This window comes from Hypomesus transpacificus, unplaced genomic scaffold, assembly GCF_021917145.1.
Source record: "Hypomesus transpacificus isolate Combined female unplaced genomic scaffold, fHypTra1 scaffold_27, whole genome shotgun sequence".
NCBI lineage: Eukaryota > Metazoa > Chordata > Actinopteri > Osmeriformes > Osmeridae > Hypomesus > Hypomesus transpacificus.
The window spans coordinates 4023333-4043119 of NW_025813796.1; the positions used below are offsets into that span (position 1 = coordinate 4023333).

General features: G+C 42.1%; 2 protein-coding genes across 5 annotated transcripts in view; one reads left to right on the plus strand and one right to left on the minus strand.

The window, feature by feature from the left end:
- The window catches only part of LOC124463087 (GTP-binding protein Di-Ras2), a 101928-nt gene that overhangs the window by 30173 nt on the left and 51968 nt on the right, over positions 1 to 19787 (plus strand). The window lies entirely within an intron of this gene.
- Positions 18671 to 19787, minus strand: part of syk (spleen tyrosine kinase) — a 44317-nt gene continuing 43200 nt past the window's right edge. For all 3 annotated transcript variants that reach the window (XM_047014800.1, XM_047014798.1, XM_047014799.1), the window contains 2 exons: positions 19533 to 19645; positions 18671 to 19262 (listed from right to left, as the gene is read on the minus strand). In XM_047014800.1, coding sequence (XP_046870756.1) covers positions 19190 to 19262; positions 19533 to 19645 — 186 coding nt within the window. In that variant the 3' untranslated portion in view covers positions 18671 to 19189. The remainder of the gene's footprint in view (positions 19263 to 19532; positions 19646 to 19787) is intronic.

Here is a 19787-nt window from a genome sequence, read left to right on the forward strand (position 1 = left end):
TGGTGAGTAGTACCTGATACGGTCCCTCCCACCTGGGCTGGACCAGTTATTTATTTTTGATAACTTGAATCAATACCCAACCTCCTGGTTTGACTCATCCACTCTTTGGTTTACTGCTTCACCTGGAACAGAATTTAGCAGAAGATATCTATTTTCTAGTTAGCATTTTGTATAAAATCGAAACTTTTTGATCCACCTCTTCAGGAATTTGGACTACTTCTAGTAGAACCAACACAAGTTCTTCAGAATTCTTATCTTTCCAGGTGATCATTGCCCTATTTATCCATTGTTGAGCAAACATGTATAACAAGACAATACCTCATCATTTGATATTCAACTCTTATTACTTATATCTAGAAATCTGAAACCCTAGAAACCCTTTTAAAAAAATCAACTGTTAGTCTAAAATTTCTTTCACTCCAAAAACCTTTTCTTTCTTTGAAAACAGTTAAGTTTAAGACCTATGTTGTTCTAGATTATCTATTTGACCAAATCAAATCTCTTTTTGTCAAAGATATGATAAAAACCATTGTCTTTATCCTAAACCAGAATTCAATTTGTATGTTTCTCAAATGAAAATATAGACTAAAATTGTTCCCAATGTAGCTATTCCTTATCACAGCCTAACTGTTTATCCAAAACATTGCGTCAGGCTCTTGATAAAACATGCAATCAAACTTAAAGCCAAATTACAATAAAACTCAAAATAAAAATACATTTTAGTTATTTTCTCTTTCTCATTTCATAACTAAATTGCATCCAATACCTTTATCAAAACTCTTAAAAACCCTAGATTTTTACTATTTTGACTTAAAATGTTTTCCCATACATTCAAAGTATATGCATATTTCCCTTTTCAGAACATCAACGTGTTTAAACCAATCATCTCTTCACATCCCCAAAACGTTCTCTTGCTTCATTTGATAAACTTTAAGTCTATATTTACCAGCCATTACGCTCTCAACATGCGTAACGCACGGACAATTCTTCAAATCTAAATTTTGCGGACCAGAAACCCAAATGAAAATATTTAATTGGAATATTTAGTAGTTTGTATATGATTTAATGCAACACTCTTGTTACTTTCTCAATTACTCTTAGTTTTTACTTGAATAACTCAAATCTATCACATTGTTTCCATCAGCGCCCGCTTCAAACTCGAATCACACAAACGGCGCACTCTGGAACAAGCAAAAACCTTTTTTTTCTCTTTGAACAATACAGATGGTTGGCGTTTACCTTCTATTCACTTAATTTTGCTCTATAACTCTTCCGATTGTATTGGAACCAATTTATAAACCAGGGGTTCAATTTCTGCATTCTTATTGAATACCATAACACATCAAAGATATGCCGCTTTTAAATACAAGTTCTGGTCGGAAAGGCTTCAAAAAACCTCCCTGTTTGGCTAGGAATTACAACAAATGTTTATCATGCATTTGTTAACCACCAAACTTCGAATTCTTCCAAACGGACACATCTCTCAGCATTAATACTCACATAATTATGCAGAATTACCCTCTGGGATCACCTTTGCAAAAATTCAACGTAACGGGACTCTTAGGCCCCACCTTTCCTCGGAATTTCTGAAACTCATGTAAAATGTACTCAAACGACCAAAAACCTTGTTAGCAAATGTATCAAAATACTCATCACTTAACATATTTCAAAAGTAACCTAATTAATGTGTAAAAGTCGCTCCAAATCCATCTATTTCTCTACATTTGCGTCTTTAATTTCTCAATTTCTCAATGAGTCTGCGCATGAGTCATGTGGTTACTCATCTGGATCTCAAATGTCAAGCTGCAATTCCTTTACTAGCCTGTACTGCCACCATCGCTGTTGAGTCTGTAAGTTTGTTAGCTACGAATGTCGTTACCATAGTTGCAAATTCAACTTCCTGGACTCTCCTCGGTCTCAGGACAGAGCAAAATCTCTGGCAAAATGCACTTTCTCTACGTTTTCACCATTAGCCATTAGCCATTAGCTAACAAAGCCACAGCTTGGATCTTTTCCTCTCAGATCCCAAAGCTATCCTAGCAATTTGTAAAATACTTTGTTCAACAGACTGGCAAATTCGCTAGAATCATGTCAGCCTTCTTTAAGACACATTTGAGACAAAAATTACCACATTCTCCTCACTACTCTTTAACTTTAAAAATGGAATTCAAACCAAACCCAAATGTTGGTTTCCTTATGTCTAAGCATTTCACACTTCCTCTGTACAACTTTTTAAAACAATTAACCATGGTTATATTTACATAGAATATCGATATTTACAATTTTATCAACTCTTAGTACTATTTCAATTTCAGCATAAAACTTGGTCCAAAGTCTACATATGCACCTAAGATTGCTCGTCAGAGATGTTTACACATATCAGAGTTCTGGTTGGTCAAGTCTTCAACTAGTCCATTTGATTAGGTAAATATTAATACCACCAAACTCATACATTTTAGCAAAACAACCTCAGCAGCATCAAACACATATATGTAGCACCTTTGCCCTTAACAACATGTAGGCCTAATTTTTAAAAAGTCACGCGTCTATCTCTTTCATCTTTTTTGTGCTGCACGGAGTATATTCTTTACAGTAGCCTCCTCAATAAGGCTATGAACTTTTACATGTTATATTTACTTCAATGGCATTCTCACAGAATTAGCAAAAATCTTTCCATTTGGTTAGGTATTTGAATACCACCAAACTCAGATATATTTCAAATATCTCAGTTCTGGTCGGTCAGATTATAACTAATACTGTTACCCGGTTCTCCCGTCACCACGTTCTTAGTAATTATAACCCCGCCTATTTACATCACCAGTACTACTCATGCATCAGTTTTCAAAACACTTTGCTCCACCAATATTATGCACACGGTGTTAGGTTTTAGCAAAATGACTTAATTCACGGATACACCACCAATACCGATCTCAGTAAAATATGACGCCCTATATTAGCTGCACTGGATTTTCACCGGGTCTTAGCAGATATAGGACCAGAGTGCATCTTTACCTACTGCACTGTGGAGTTTTTGTCTCAACATAGGCCTAAAATAAAACAAAGTCGACTATATATATACAATTTATTCTTACCTTGTCCATTGAAAGCTGTGCCTCTTAGCTAGTCCAGAATTCCGTCACCTTTCCACCATCCCCCCCCCAAAATATTTTTGCCTCTTTTTAAACAGCCATATTTGCTGCGAGGTTCTCCACCGTTGTGCACGTCTGCACAATTTTAGTTCTTGGTTCTTGGGTTCTGGATGGTGGAATGGATTTTGGAATCCGGCTCGAAGGACCATTGTGTCAGAAATATTAATCTATCAAGCATTGCACAGTCAGTCGATGAACAAGTTTAAGAAAGCTTTATTGCTTGTGGCCGGCCCACAAGGAGACAAAAACATCACACGCCATTGTGCTACAAAGTTTGTCTGGTTCACAAGTCTTCAAGTAAGACTATATATTGGTGAGAAGTCTCCTCCCCTGCATATCAGCTGTCAATATGATCGATCCCAGAAACAGAGTGCGCGTGCACGTGGAAACTTACAGAGTTCTCTGACCCTAGGCTTGACCATATGATTCACTCAGCACAGATAAGGTTAACACATTTATTGCACCTCTAGCATACTAATGGTCAACCTAGGTCAGTTTGTCTGCGTAAGCCTCGTGTCATCTATAGATCATGTGGGGAGAGGGTTCTCTGCTGGCAAGGAATGCTGAACACAGAATCATTCTTATTACAGGATAACAGTTACATCTTCAATTTTTCCAACAAGCTGTCACCAAGAAAACAATTGGTAACACATTATGCCGTGAAGGACTGAAATCCTGCAGCGCCCGCAAGGTCCCCCTGCTCAAGAAAGCAGGCCCATCTGAAGTTTGCCAATGAACATCTGAATGAATCAGACAACTGGGTGAAAGTGTTGTGGTCAGATGAGACCAAAATCAAACTCTTTGGCATCAACTCAACTCGCTGTGTTTGGAAGAGGAAAAAGGCTTCCCCAAGAACACCATCCCCACCGTCAAACACGGAAGTGGAAACATTATTCTTTGGGGGTGTTTTTCTGCTAAGGGGACAGGACAACTTCATCAAATGGACGATGGACAGGGCCATGTACCATCAAATCTTGGGTGAGAACCTCCTTCCCTCAGCCAAGGCATTGAAAATGGGTCGTGGATGGGTATTCCAGCATGACAATGACCCAAAACACACGGCCAAGGCAACAACGATGTGGCTCAAGAAGAAGCACATTAAGGTCCTGGAATGGCCTTGCCAGTCTCCAGACATTAATCCCATAGAAAATCTGTTGAGGGAGCTGAAGGTTTGAGTTGCCAAATGTCAGCCTCGAAACCTTAATGACTTGGTGAAGATCTGCAAAGAGGAGTGGAACAAATCCCTCCTGAGCTGTGTGCAAACCTGGTGGCCAACTACTAGAAAAATCTGACCTCTGATGGCCAACAAGGGTTTTGCCACCAAGTAATACAACCCAAATTCCCCAAAAGTTGGGACATTGTGTAAAATAAAATAAAAAACGGAATCCAATGATTTGCAAATCTCATAAACCCATATGCACCCCTATACCATCAAAAATGCAGGCTTTTGAACTGAGCGCTAATAACAAGCCGGATGGTCCCTGTCCTCTTTAGTCCAGAGGATGCAGCGTCCATGGTTTCCAAAAATAATTTCAAATTTAAATTTGTCCGACCACACTTAACCTCAGTCTAATTTAGGCCAGAGAAGATGCCAGTGTTTCTGGATCATGTTCATATATGGCTTTTTCTTTGCATTGTAGAGCTTAAACCTGCATTTGTGGATGGCACGGCAAACTGTGACATTGTCTGTGACATTCACAGACAATGAATTCTGGAGGTGTTTCTGAGCCCATGCCTGTTTTTCATGCTGTGCCTGAAGATCACAGGCATGCAGAATTTATTTTCTCCCTTGTCGCTTACACAAAGAGATTTCTCCAGATTTCTCGAAATTGTCTTCACAATTTTATGTTGAGGAACATTTTTCTGAAATGGTCTCACAATATGTAGATGTAGGGATCCTCTACCCATCTTTACTTCTGAGACTCTGCCATACCCAATCATGTTACAGACCTGTTTGCAATTAACCTAGTTTGTTGCAAATGTTCCTCCTGCTCTTTATTTTTATCAACACTTCCTTTTTCCAGCTTTTTATTGCCCACGTCTTTTTTGAGACATGCTGCGGCCATCAAATTCCAAATTACCGTATTCTTTCCATAAAATGGTACATTTCCTAAGTTTAAACATTTTGATATGTTTACAATGATCTATTGTAAATGACATGAGTTTCTGAGATTTGAAAAAAATACTTTTTATATTTACATTTTACACACTGCCAACTTTTTTGACATGGTTTTTCTGGATTTTTGTTGTTATTCTGTCTCTCACTGTTCAAATAAACCTACCATTAAAAGTATAGCTGATAATTATAGCTAACTTATAATTTCTTTGTCAGTGGGCAAATGTACAAAATCAGCAGGGGATCACATGTTTCCCCTCACTGTACACAGGCAGACAGACGGACAGACAGACAGACAAAGATTCCTGGCATTATTAGATAGATATCCAACTACCTGTTAAATAGCTCAGGTAAACAAGCATATTATTAGAATTGTTTCCTTCAAAGTTACAACCAAAAACAAATGGACCTCAAAAGGCTCACATAAGAGTGCACACATGCATAGATTGTCAGACCCAATGTGTAATGTTGTAACATCTGTATATCTTATTCCTGAATCAGTCAACATTCACTTCCTGAACAGTAAAATATATGAAACAGGTTGTCATACACCCTCATGTGTACCAAAGTCCACAGAGACTTTTATAACTGTTGTTGTGTTTCCAAACACATGGCTTAGTACTGTAATACAGTAGGTGCTTTTGCCGGCAGACAAGAAGTGAGCTCATACTCCTTGCTGTGCGCTGTCTTTCAGACAAATCCACCCCCTAGTGTTGAATAAAGTATTGAATTTACTAGTGCCACACCAAACTCCATTTCTAAAACATTGATCTTGTTAAGATGTCCACGATATTTTACATTTAGTCATTTAGTCATGATATTCATACATCTTACTACTTCTGCCCATTCATAATACCAATACAACAGAACTTGAAGTAGCCTACTCTCCATTATAAAAATGATGGGTATATTACAAATACACACAACATAACCATGCCAATGGAACCCTCAGTAGATGGAAGGTTTGACAAACATAGTAATTTAATAATATTTTATATCTTATACTTGTTATTTTAATCTTTGTGTATTATGAAGATGACCCTAAACTGGGATTTCATACGAACATTATAAAACTATTAAAGATACAAGCATACCCTTCAAAAACCCCTGACTATTGGCTTATACTATCTTCTCGCATTAGTTTACAGCATTTGCTTATGACATTAGCCTAGCCTTAGCTCCCCAGCTAGTGTACTGTCTGCCGTGCAGTGCAACCAGTGCACTTCTACCGCAAGGCCAACCACACCAGACCTAGGGATAGACTGCATAGACTTCCAATTAATTTCCGGTGGTTTGAACTGGTAACCGCTGCATGGCTTCTTTGTAATACACTTGACAGTATGCCACATACACAACAGCTCCAAGCCTTAGATTTATCTAAATTGTGGTTCACATTTTGAAAGTACATCCAAGAGGCTTTGATTGAGTTTAGGACTTTGGATATATGTTTGAGCAGTGATTGTGTGTGCTTGGCTCAGAGTTAGCACACTGTTATGATCAGAAGTTTTATGTGAAAGTAGTTGGCTATTAAAATAGCTGTTTGATTAGGAAGGAAGAATTACCTTGTATTATAGGGATATGCACCTGACTAATAACTATGACATTTGTCAAAATAAATAAACGTAATAACTTTTGCTGAGATATTTATTCAATACCTGATTCAGTACCTAGAATTGCTGTCAATTAAGTTAACTAGAAAGTATAGGTATTGCATTGTGACGTGTTTTAAAGTAAATAAGGTAATACATATTTGTGCCTACATTTCAGAGGTCAAAGCCATATAGCATTTACCTACAACTCATGCTGACAGTTAGTCCATGTTGACAAAGGACCAGGTGCTGCTTACCAGTAGAACCCAGTCTACCACAAGCAGGCATAATGTCCTTCACGATAATACAGAAATAACATCTGGTTTACCGGTTTAGCACAGTCTTTGTGTGTGTGTATGAGTCTGTTTTAATGTATACACACAACAGATGTGTGTGTGTGTGTAAGTTTGTGTATTGCTTCTTGAGTCTGTTTACCATGTGTGTGTTTGTGTGTATATGTGTATGCATGCACAGGCCTCTAAACCCCAGCAGACTGTTGGGCCCCTGACCAGAGCGTGTGTGCAGGGTTGCCCTGTGGCTTCAGCAGGCTGTTTTCAAGGCTTGAGACACGGCTACACATCCCATTGTGGGTGGCCTGCTTCCGGCAGATGTCCCAGCTCTGAGCCGAGAGGGATACCACCACAGAAGTGAGGGTTGCGTAAAAGAGAGAGAGAGGCTCTTCAATCATTAATGGTTGACTCTTCCCCTGGCCAGGGCTCGTGGATGATATTCAAGGTAGCAACTGTGGTCAGAATCCACCAGAGCAGATGTCAATGGTTGTTTTGTAGGGGGCCAGGTTGTGTTTTTTCTGTCCTGAAGTCTGTCACCGCAAACCCAATGAGTGTAACGGGTTTGTCTGTCTCTTCCTCCTTAGCTGTGTGGACTAACTGTTTATTTTTTACCTTCATCGTTTGTCTGACATGGTGTCATTGAATGCTGCCTTGGGATTATCAACATCAGTCAGTTGATATTTGCTTACATGGAATAGCTGTTGGGAATGTCCTAATTCTGTCAAACTGCTAGCAGGCTGATTCAACTCCTGTCAACTCAAGCTCATGAGTTTGTTTTAGTAGATGAGATGGTTGTCTCTGATGCGTTCTGGGCCCATGCTATACTCCACTACTAGGGTGGGCCATACTCAGTTTTTTTTTTAATGAATTAAGAGGGGTGTTCAAATAATGTATTTCGGTGTATACAACACAAATCACGAATACAAGCGGCCGAAATGAGCTTTCTCCGCAGGGTGTCCGGGCTCTCCCTTGGAGATAGGGTGAGAAGCTCGGTCATCCGGGAGGGGCTCAGAGTAGAACCGCTGCTCCTCCGCGTCGAGAGGAGCCAGCTGAAGTGGCTCGGGCATCTGATTAGGATGCCTCCTGGACGCCTCCCTGGTGAGGTGTTCCGGGCACGTCCCACTGGGAAGAGGCCCCGGGGAAGACCCAGGACACGCTGGAGGGACTATGTCTCTCGGCTGGCCTGGGAACGCCTCGGGGTCCCCCAGGAAGAGCTGGTGGAAGTGGCCGGGGAGAGGGAAGTCTGGGCCTCCCTGCTTAGGTAGCTGCCCCCGCGACCCGATCCCCGGACAAGCGGCAGATGACGGACGGACGGACGGACACAAATCTGAATGTTTTTTACAATTCTGAAAACCCTAACCTACATCAATTTGTAGCGGAATATTGCATTTTTCTGCTAATATTCCAGAATGACCGATTTTTCATTTGTGTACCATTTAGCTACCAGAAATAGTAATAATATGGTAGTTTGAAAAGGTTTATTAAGTGAGAAATTAACTAATTGCATTTGATTTAGCCCTTTACATTTTGAAAATCTGACCAATGGTTTAGAAAAAGTTGAATTTTCTCATGTGAAATGGGGATCCAGGAAATGTGTTGATATTTCACGTCACACGCGCATTGTTGTGTCTGGTCAATTTGTCCAGACACAACCAAGTGATCATCTTCAAAGCAATCAAAAGTTAAAACCCCATTGGGTCACAAAATAGCAACAGTAATACCACAGTGTTTCCCACACATAGACTAATTTGTGGCGGTGCGCCACAGAATCAACACCGGCCGCCACACATTGCGTTTCGTAAACATTTTTTTTTTTCGCTATTTAGGTAAAAACACGCAGCGTATTCGTTCAGCTGCATTTCCTTTCCCTGCTCTCCCTCCGTCTCTTTCACGCACGCGTCTTTCTCACATACACACACAGTCACTACGTCAGCACACGTTAGCAACGATGCATACGCCGTTCTAGTGAGACCGACAGCTACATCAGCGAGCCTTCAGCATTAGTGCCGTAGCTAAAGGTCTAGGAAAGTTGAGGCTACTTTTCGCTAGGTACCGACGGACATGTCTTAATCGAAGGTTCCCCTTCGTTGTTTTGGTGAGAAGTTTCAAGAGCTAGCTACTTACCCGGCGTCATGGAGCCGACCAGTTAAATAGTTATTTAGCACCCTGTATGCAGCGTCGCTACCTGCATATGCAGAAATTATTTGTTTGTTGTTGTTGATTGATTTTGTGAATTATTTCGACCCCCCCCCCGGTCTGACATGAAACAACACCCCCCCCCCCCCCCGCCACATATAGCTTTCTAATCTGTGGGAAACACTGTACCAGCATCTTTTGTGCTGGAGATTTCAGTCGGTCGTTTTGTTCTGTTAGGGAATGGAGTGAGGATTTCATTGATCAAGACTACAGTGTTGAGTTAAAAACTAGTGGAAGAAATGGCTAAAGTCAGAACAAGGAAGACATCAAGTTCTCATTTGAGTACTCTTGTTGGCAAAGGACGGGAGCTGATGGTGTCTGAACTGCCAACTGTAAGAGATGTCCTGAAGTATGCATCTACTTGAGGGAGCAAAGTGAAGCTGACAGGAGGAACTACCCGGTAGACCAGCTGGTGGCGGACATCTACCCTGGTCTGATTTTGCAGTGGAGCAAAGCTAATGCTCTTTTCAAACCACCTGTTATTAATGAAAAGGTAACATCATGTCCAAGCTGAAGGAGGTCTGGAATCAGGCAGTGAAGTTCTCTCTTGGGAAGGGGAAACTTGATGCCAAAGAGAGGTTTGTGGTCAAGTTAGACAAATTATTTGATATTTTGACATGCAAGTGTCTGATTACCAGTTGTGAAGGGGAAGACTGTGAGGGCTGTGGGATCCAAGCCCACATTAACTGTGTCTGCAGCAGAGAAAAAAAGATTCCTGTGAAAGATCTTGCATATATAAAAGGTCAGAAAGAGAAGGTTGGAAGTAAAGGACCCCACCAAATGGGGGCCCCTGATCTCTCAGAGCATAAGAGACAGGTGAGGACATTGGAAAGGCAGCAGATGGAAAAGAAGGCAGAGAAAAGGAGAAGGTGCAAGGAGGAAAATGCTGCAGCAGCAGAGAAGGCAGCCAGGGAAGATGTTGAGAGATGTGGCAAATGGTGATCAGGATATGGGATTGAAGATGGCTAATGTTGAAGATGAGTTTGTCCCTGACATTGAGCTTTTCCCTGAAACTGAGCCTGTAGCAAAGGTACAAAAAAACGATGATGGGATTCCAAACACTGCCCTCGCTAGTGTAAGGTATGGCATAGGGCTGAGGCCAACTGCAGCTAAAGCAACCGCTGCCCTGATTGATGCGGTAATCATCACAGAAGACAACACAAGTAAAGTGATTGATAAGAACAAAGTCAAAATAGCACAGGAGAAGTTGATGTGAGAGCTGGGTGAAGAGTTTGAGGAGAAATGCAGGGAGGAGGGATGGATCTCCTGCCTCCTCTTTGATGGGAGGATTGACCTAACTAATGTAATGATGGAAGCTGAGGGCAGTGACCAATCCTTTCCTGCAAAAATCAAGGAAGAACATTATAGTGTTGCTAGTGAGCCTGGCAGTACCTACCTGTTCCACTTTACACCGGAAAAAGCAACTAAACAGGAGTCACATGCTGAGCAGATTGCTAAGGTCCTGTTTGGGTGGCTAAAAGAAAAGGGGTTTGACAAGACCTTGTTGGCCATTGGAGGAGACTCAACAAATGTCAACACTGGTGTACATGCTGGAGTAATGAGGAAGCTGGAGCTGCACCTTGGAAGAAAACTGGTCTGGTTAGTGTGCAACCTCCACACTGGTGAACTACCCCTGCGCCATCTTATTATTGATCTTGATGGCCCTACTATGTCTGACAACAAATTTTCCGGGCCCATAGCTCCTTGATTCTGCTACAGACTTGGAAATTAATCCTAACTTCGCCCACATCTCTGTTGGCCCTCCACTGATCAAGTTGCCAGACAAGGTCATTCAAGATCTCTCAACTGATCAACACTATGGCTATAAGATTGTCTGTACAGTCAGAGATGGAGTGCTACCTGCCAAGTTGGCTCTGTTGGAGATTGGACCAGTGAACCACAGCCGCTGGCTCACCACAGCAAACAGACTTCTTAGGCTCTGGGTGTCAAAGCACAGGCTGAAAGGAAATAACTTAAAGAATCTGCAATTAATTGTTGAATTCATCATTGGAGTGTACTATCCATGTTGGTTCAATGTAAAGGTCAAGAACTCCTGGATTGAAGGACCTAGGCACATCCAGTTTCAACTGGACTGCCTCAAGTCTCAGAGGAAGGAGGTGCTGGATCTCGTTATGCCAACAGTGAGAAGATCTGCTTGGTATGCCCACAGTGAAGCCATACCTGGCCATGAGGGGAGAGGGGGACCCAGACACTCAGCTGGGGGACTCCTCTGTCAGAACCAGAAGGACACCTGACATCCATTGTGATGCTTCAAGTATTGGTGACTTGATCAGCTGGTCAGAAGGTGTGTCAGAGCCACCTCTTACCTGCTCCCTAAGCACCTCGCTGGTGAAAAACTTCATCAACACCCCAATGGAGGTGCTCAACTGGCCTTGCCACACGCAAAGTATTGAGAGGGTTGTTAAAATGGTGACTGAGGCTTCTGCTAAGTACTTTTCACAAGAAAAGAGGGATGGAGCGATCAGGGCTCAGGAGACCAGCAGGAGGCTGATGTCCAAGAATGAATCAAAGAAGGACTTGTGTAACTTGGCAAAGTTCAGGAAGTCAGGAGATTGTTCCTTGTAATGATGTCCAGTAATTACATTTACATTACATTTTACATTTATTCATTTAGCAGACGCTTTTATCCAAAGCGACTTCCAAGAGAGAGCTTTACAAAGTGCATAGGTCACTGATAATAACAACAAGATAGCCCCACAGCATTGCGGGTAGTCAAAAACAAGAAGTACATATTGTGAACAACCAAAAAATAGTGCTAAAGGGAAGAAACCATAAGAGCATGTAGTTAAACAAGTTAAAATTACACAACATTAATCTCTAAGTGCAGGTGTACCTGTAGGAAAGCAATGAAAATAGGATTAACTAAAATAGAATACAACAGTTTAAATCAGCTACCACTAACCAACAAGAGCAACAGTCTAAGCAAGAGTCATTGTGATCCTTGAGGAAACTAGCGTTGGGTTCAGCAAACCATTCCTAAGTACCATTGTACTCCCGGAACAAGTGCGTCTTGAGCCTTCTCTTGAAGGTGGATTCAGTAATATTCATGCAGTTCACTAACTAATAAATATGTACATTTGATTTGGCTCTGTAAATCTGAATGGTTTCCCATATATCTTTCAATATCTTATAAAAGTGATTTGGAAGGGTAATTTTGGCAATAAAAAAAACAAAATGATGTAGGTTAAAGTCATCCTATCAAAAAAATAAGCTCATATTTATTCCCCATCGAAAAATACATACTTTAGACACCCCTCATATTAGAATTTCCTTAAGATTCATGTTAGCACCTGAGTATGACCCGCCCTACTCCACTACCCTGTAGCCACCAACCAAACTTTCTTAAGAAGCTAATGGCCTAATAAGTTGCATTTGCTTTGAGGCAATACGATTTTTTGAGGGAACATCCAACTTCTTGTGTGAAACAACTTTTTTCATATCAAATAAGTAAAAAGTTACTGCTGAAAAGATGAATAGCACACATCTCTCATACCATTGTATTTGTTTCATAATATTTGTCCACACCACAATAGGGCTTATTACACTGGGCAGTGTAACAACTCCATCCTATCTCAGATTAGTGTATTGGCTCTCTTATCAAACCACCCATCTTCTCATGGACTCGCCAAACATGTAATTCAGTCGATGAACCACACAGACTTGCCCTCATATTGCCGCAATAAAACCACTCCTTACCCTGCAAAAATTAATTTGGTGAGCATTTCTTTGGTCTCACGTCTGACGGATTAAGGTGGCTGAGCGGGTAGAGCATCGAGCTAGTAATCTGAAGTTTGCCAGTTTGATTCCCGGCCGCTGCACATGACGTTTCCTTGGGCAAGGCACTTCACCCTACTTGCCTCGGGGAGAATGTCCCTGTACTTACTGTAAGTCGCTCTGGATAAGAGCGTCTGCTAAATGACTAAATGTAATGTAAATGTATGACTATATGGCCTTTCTTTAAAAGGAGAGTGGAAAAAAAGACCAAAATTCAATATACGTCAGAGCACAACAAGGATCACTAGCTGACTGAGGGTGAGCGAAAGGTTACTAGTGTTAAGGATAGTGTAAACTGGGTGTTGAGAGGAAAAATGATACATGGTTAAGCATCGGACCAAGTTATTTGTAGTTTAATTAGTAATGATGCAATCACAAGATACACAATGAAAACAATACACCAAGATGTCCGTAGTCTAGTACAATGAATCAGTCGATGATGCAACAGCAGTCGTCCCACCAAAACAGAGTATAAGATTAGAACGAACGAAGGCCTTCGTTGAGAAAGTGGTCGTGACAGAATATCAGAGAAAGTTCTGCCCCTCCCAAGTTCTGTCTCCCCGCCCTTGGGAGACAGATCTTGTACTCCCCAGAGAGGGAGGTCTGGTGAGTGGCCATTGGTCAGGAGACCTTGGGGTGGCTATTGTTAACCAATTAAATGTCCAGGGCGTTCATGCTGGCGCAAGGTGGGCAGTCCACGGACCTGGTGATGTTAGGAGAGGGAGGGGGCAGAGAAGACCCACAGGTCTGGTGTTGTTCAGGGAGGGGGGTGGACAAGACCCACAGGTCTGATGCAATCCAAGGGGGGGGGGGGGGTTTGAGTTCTCCAGAGTTGAGAGCAGGTCATCTCGAGGTCCTGATGATATACGGGGTGGGGTCTTCAAGGGGAAGGGGAGAGGGTAAGACCACTCCTAGGTCAGATGATGTAAAGGGGCAGATGGGCTCCAAGGAGAAGGGGGGCATCCAGTGAGAAGGGGGGGGGGGCAGGGTCTCCAGGGGAAGGGGGCATATTATCCATAGTAAGAACTGTCCGGTCTGACTCGTCCTGAAGCAGAGAAGAGTTATGTTCCCAGCATCACCTTATCTCCCAAGTTGACACTTTTACTCCCATGAGCTGACTAGCTCATTGTGCTCACACCAGTCCCTGAGCGTCACGAACTCGCCTCCCAAGTCAGTTTGCCTGACATCTGCATTCTTGTCCACACACCAAAGTTACATTTCAATGTTTCTTATCTGTTACTTTATTAAATCAATTGATCACATTCAATATTTGTATCTTAGTTATTAGCATTACAAAACATGTGTGTTTACATATTCATATTAGATATTGATTGGTATAGCAGCATTGATCAGCAGTATAATGCTATCATTCCCTCACAATCCCTCCTTTGACACCACTATGTGGTGTCAACATTAAAACTGGATATTTTAAAGTTTCATGGATCCCTCCTCTCACACCCTCTAAAGGGTGTGACTACACAAATTTAAAATATTATGAACCTGTGTGAGTAAACAATGGAGGTTAGTTCAGATGAGCAATAAGAAACAGTCAGTCAGATTACAGGAAGATATATATAACTTTTTTTTTTTTTTTTTCACTAGAACTCACCCTCCTTTCACACCCTCTAAAGGGTGTGACGACCATATCGTACGATCAGTCAATCTGTTAAACAGAACATTAAAAGAGTCAATACATGTAGAAAGAAACTGTTAATTCGGACAGGATATTTTAAAGTTTTCTTGGAATCCCTCCTTTCACACCCTTTAAAGGGTGTGACAACTAACACAAAATTTAAAATATCCCGTTAAGGAACACAATGCTTAGAACGATAATAATGAGACTATGCAGCGTTATGGCCAAGTGGTGTGGACACACTGGACACAGTGGGAAAACCCTAACGATGTTATAGGGGAAAACCCACCGTCACTCCACAGAGTGGACATTCGACATCCATGTACCCACGGCAGACCTGAACATACTCACAGGTCCCCTTCACCACATACATACAACTGTAGCCAAGCTTTTAGAATTGTAATAAAATAAATTTGAGAACATTGAATAACAATCAAACTGGATATTACTGATTAAGATATGTCCCAGTGTAAATAAGGACGTGATTAGTGAAAGTAAAGGGGTTCAAAAGATAATGCCGTGAGGAAAGAGAACATGGCCCTAGCGACAGCCGTCGCTCCAGTCCTGTCCACTTGTAGCCTCACAGAAACGCTCGATCTCTGAGTGAACTTCAAATTCCACAATTTCCTCCAGATAACACTGTGCCTGCTGCCCTAGATTGGCTGCAAGTGTGAAGGTTCGACTATAATTTGTGATGCCAGCTTCTCGAAATATTCTGCTTGTGCTGGATACTGTTCTTTTATTTCCTCCTTGTTTATGCACTGCAGCGATCCTGCAAACACAAGTTTGTATTCTTCCTCAGTTAATGCCACTCTTCTGTTGGTTGTGGGGTCTTTTTTACCGCTGCCTTCTTTAAACCCAGTATCTGGGTTGACTGTGTATTTGGTCTGCCACCAGTCTAATATTTTATAACCTGGCCTTAATTCAACGTGCGATGGACACATAAACATAATTTTCTCTTGTTTGAAACAGACATAAAACAAACATGACAGATACATATAGGCAACATAAGGCAAACATAACAGACACACACAGATAGCAAGGTCACGTCTGACCATAAATACTTGTTGTTCCACCACTGGTTGGAATCAAACAATAACAGCTGTAGCAATGCCATGTACCACTAGTCGGAGCCAGACAAAATAGAACTGCAATAATGCCATCCACCACCAGTCGGAGCCACAGACAAAACACAACTGCAATAATATAATCCACCACCAGTCTGAGCTCACCAACCACCCAACTGCCACCAGCCGGATCCAGGCTAGTAACAGCTGCAACCCACTGTCACCAGTCAATGCCAACCACCAAAATAATTGTAACCTGTTGCTGGTCGTAGCTGTGGGTAGAGTCTCAAAGATCCATACATACACATCAGTATTAGAGAGAGAGAGAGAGAGAGAGAGAGAGAGAGAGAGAGAGACAAGGAGTTTAGTTGGCACCGGTAGGTCTCAGCTCCTTGACCAGAGAGAGGTAAAGAGAGAGAGAGACATAGAGAAAGAGAGAGAGAGAGTGTGTGTAGTGCAAGAGAGGGGAGGGGAGGAGAGGGGTGGGGAGGTGTGTGAAGGGAGAGAGTGTGTGAGAGGGGAGTGGTGGGGAGGTGAGGTGTGTGAAGGGAGAGACGAGAGGGTGTGTGAGAGGGGAGGGGTTGGAGGGGAGGGGTTGGGAGTTGAGGGGAGGTGTGTGAAGGGAGAGAGTGTGTGAGGGGGGGAGGGGAGGGGAGAGAGGAGAGGAGGGGGGAGGAGAGGAGAGGGGAGGTGGGGAGAGCGAGAGAGAGAGAGAGGGCGAGAGTGAGAGAGTGTGTGAGAGGGTAGGGGTTGGAGGGGTAGGGAGTTGAGGGGAGGTGTGTGAAGGGAGAGGAGAGGAGAAAGGAGAGGAGTGGAGAGGGGAGGAGAGGAGAGGGGAGGAGAGGAGAGGAGAGGGGAAGGGAGGGGAGGTGTGTGAAGGGAGAGTGTGTGAGAGGGGAGGGGTGAGAGGAGAGGAGAGGGGAGGGGAGAGGTGCGAGGGGAGAGATACACATTATTAACCCAACAATGCTAAGAGATAGCGAGAGAGAGAGAGAGAGAGAGAGCGAGAGAAAGGGAGAGAGAGAGAGCTTGTCTAAAATGCGCCATGCTCGAACCTCGGAATGGCCCCATCCCGACAATGCAATAGAGAGAAAGGGAGAGAGAGCAAGAAAGGGAGAGATACACATTATTAACCCAACAATGCTAAGAGATAGCGAGAGAGAGAGAGAGAGAGAGAGAGAGAGAGCGAGAGAAAGGGAGAGAGAGAGAGCTTGTCTAAAATGCGCCATGCTCGAACCTCGGCATGGCCCCATCCCGACAATGCAATAGAGAGAAAGGGAGAGAGAGCAAGAAAGGGAGAGATACACATTATTAACCCAACAATGCTAAGAGATAGCGAGAGAGAGAGAGAGAGAGAGAGAGCGAGAGAAAGGGAGAGAGAGAGAGCTTGTCTAAAATGCGCCATGCTCGAACCTCGGCATGGCCCCATCCCGACAATGCAATAGAGAGAAAGGGAGAGAGAGCAAGAAAGAGAGAGAGTCTGCTTGTGAAATGTGCCCTGCTCGAACCTCGGCATAGCCCATTCCAGCAATGCAGTAGATAGGGAGAAAGAGAGAGAAAGCAAGAAAAAGAGGTTTGCTACTCCTTAAATCTCCACAAACATATTATTTACGACTATCAGAAACAGCCAGGTGCTCCCGTCACAGTGTGACTACTGCCAGACCCCGCCTCGTTTCACGTAGAAACTGCCAGGCGCTCCCGTCACAGTGCCACATCTGCCAGACCCCACCTCGTTTCACAATAGACACAATCAGAAACAGCCAGGTGCTCCCGTCACTTTGTGACTACTGCCAGACCCCGCCTCGTTTCACGTAGAAACTGCCAAGCGCTCCCGTCACAGTGCCACATCTGCCAGACCCCACCTCGTTTCACAATAGACACAATCAGAAACAGCCAGGTGCTCCCGTCACAGTGTGACCACTGCCAGACCCCGCCTCGTTTCACGTAGAAACTGCCAAGCGCTCCCGTCACAGTGCCACATCTGCCAGACCCCACCTCGTTTCACAATAGACACAATCAGAAACAGCCAGGTGCTCCCGTCACAGTGTGACTACTGCCAGACCCCGCCTCGTTTAAGGATGAAGGAAAGGGTGTGGTGAGGCCAACATTTCCACAGCCTTAGAGAGACATCAACCGGAAGCCTGTTGAAGCCTGTTGTAGTTCTGTTTGTTGTTGTGTAAATATGCCATCTTAAGCGTTGGCTCTTCTTTTTGTGTCTGTCTGAATCTGTGTTTGTCTGTTGATGTGTGCTTATGTGTGTGTCCCTGTCAGTCTGTCTGTCTCTTATACTTAGGTCAAAGCCAGAGGTCATTGTTAAGAAGTGAGAATAATTAGTCCATATATATTTTATAAACTCTGGTCTTTGACTCAAATCAGTCTTGGAATTTTGTGGCAGGGATTTGAAAGGCATTGTCACATCCAATGTTAACTGCTCATAGAGGCCACAGTTAGGGGTAATATAAGGCAACCAGTTCACCTTTGTACTGTTGTATTCAGTGTGTTATTTGCAGTTTAGCTTCTTCAAAAAGCACAGTTCAATGGTCAGTTACAATTAGTGGCAATATGTAGAGCAGGTCTGTAACATATTTCGTCTGTTAGCAGTTTAGTCTAAGCTAAATGCACAATGACATCTAGCGGTGAAACAGTGAATAACAACCCTAGTCCAATTTGAAGTGCTTTCAAAATGCACCATCGGTAACATATCTATGGATAAGTGAGTTTCATAATCAAAGTATTTATCACCTTCTTTATTATTTTGAGTTCAGCTGATCGTTATTAACATGTACTACAATATTGCAAAAAACACACAATACAGAAACAAAACTCAACAGTAAGTTCAATTTGCAATAATACACATTTTATTTATCAATCTTGAGCACACATTCAATCTTATATTCAGCCGTAAGTTTATAACATAAATGTGAGGAATCAATTTCCTTTTGTATATAACAGTAGGTGCCATTACATTACAAAGGGAATATATAGGATACAATTGACTACTAAAACACATACACTTTGTTAAAGTCATGGAATATAAAGAATAATAGAGTTAGGACATGAACTATAAAATAAACCTCAAAATACATACTGAGTATTGGAAAAGCAGACTCATAATTTGCATGAGTTGAAACAAAATCTATGATCAATTGTGGGCTGTGGTTCACTTTAAAGGTAAAGTCTATAGATTAGATTCAGATTTTCTCTGACATTTTGTATTAAAAATTTTTTTAGTACATATTGTTTGGTTTTAAAACGTTACAGATCAATTAATTATCTCCTCTCTTTCCTTTTAAATTGTTATTTCTTTAACACTGATTCTCCTTCTCCAATGCTTAATGAACTGATAAAGAATGATCACTGAGATATATCATAGTAATAATCTCTCAGTCTCGGCTCCACAACCACAAATCCAGGCCTTTCATCCGGTCTGCAAGATAAGATAAAAAAAAGTTAAGCATTCTTTATAAAATTCTGTTTTATTCTATTTATTTTATTATTTTCATGTCTCTGGAAGTTTTAGAATTTCCCCCTTTTGAATTTGTTATTGACTTTGACTAAAGGCTGTTAAATTGAAGTCTATTTTCAGGACCATCCATTGCGTAACCTACTTTTTACATTTAATAAGCGTTGACGTTGAAATTGATGTCATGTAAAGTGAAAGCTATATTTGGAAGAGGATGTACTGATTCCCACTCACTTGTATGTCCAGCACTTCTTCATAAGGTCATACATCTCTGGAGGACAGTTGAGAGGGGCAGCCATGCGCTCACCGCTTTCGATCATCTGGATTACCTCATTTCCTTTCATCCCCTGTGCACACAGAAAGGGGATATTGCTACAGACAACTGCTATTGTCACAACAGATAATAATGTGGCAAATTTGGTTTTCCGCAATCAGGTGTGTGTGCCTGGAATTTAGGGCAGCAACGATTAGTCGACGTTATCGACAACG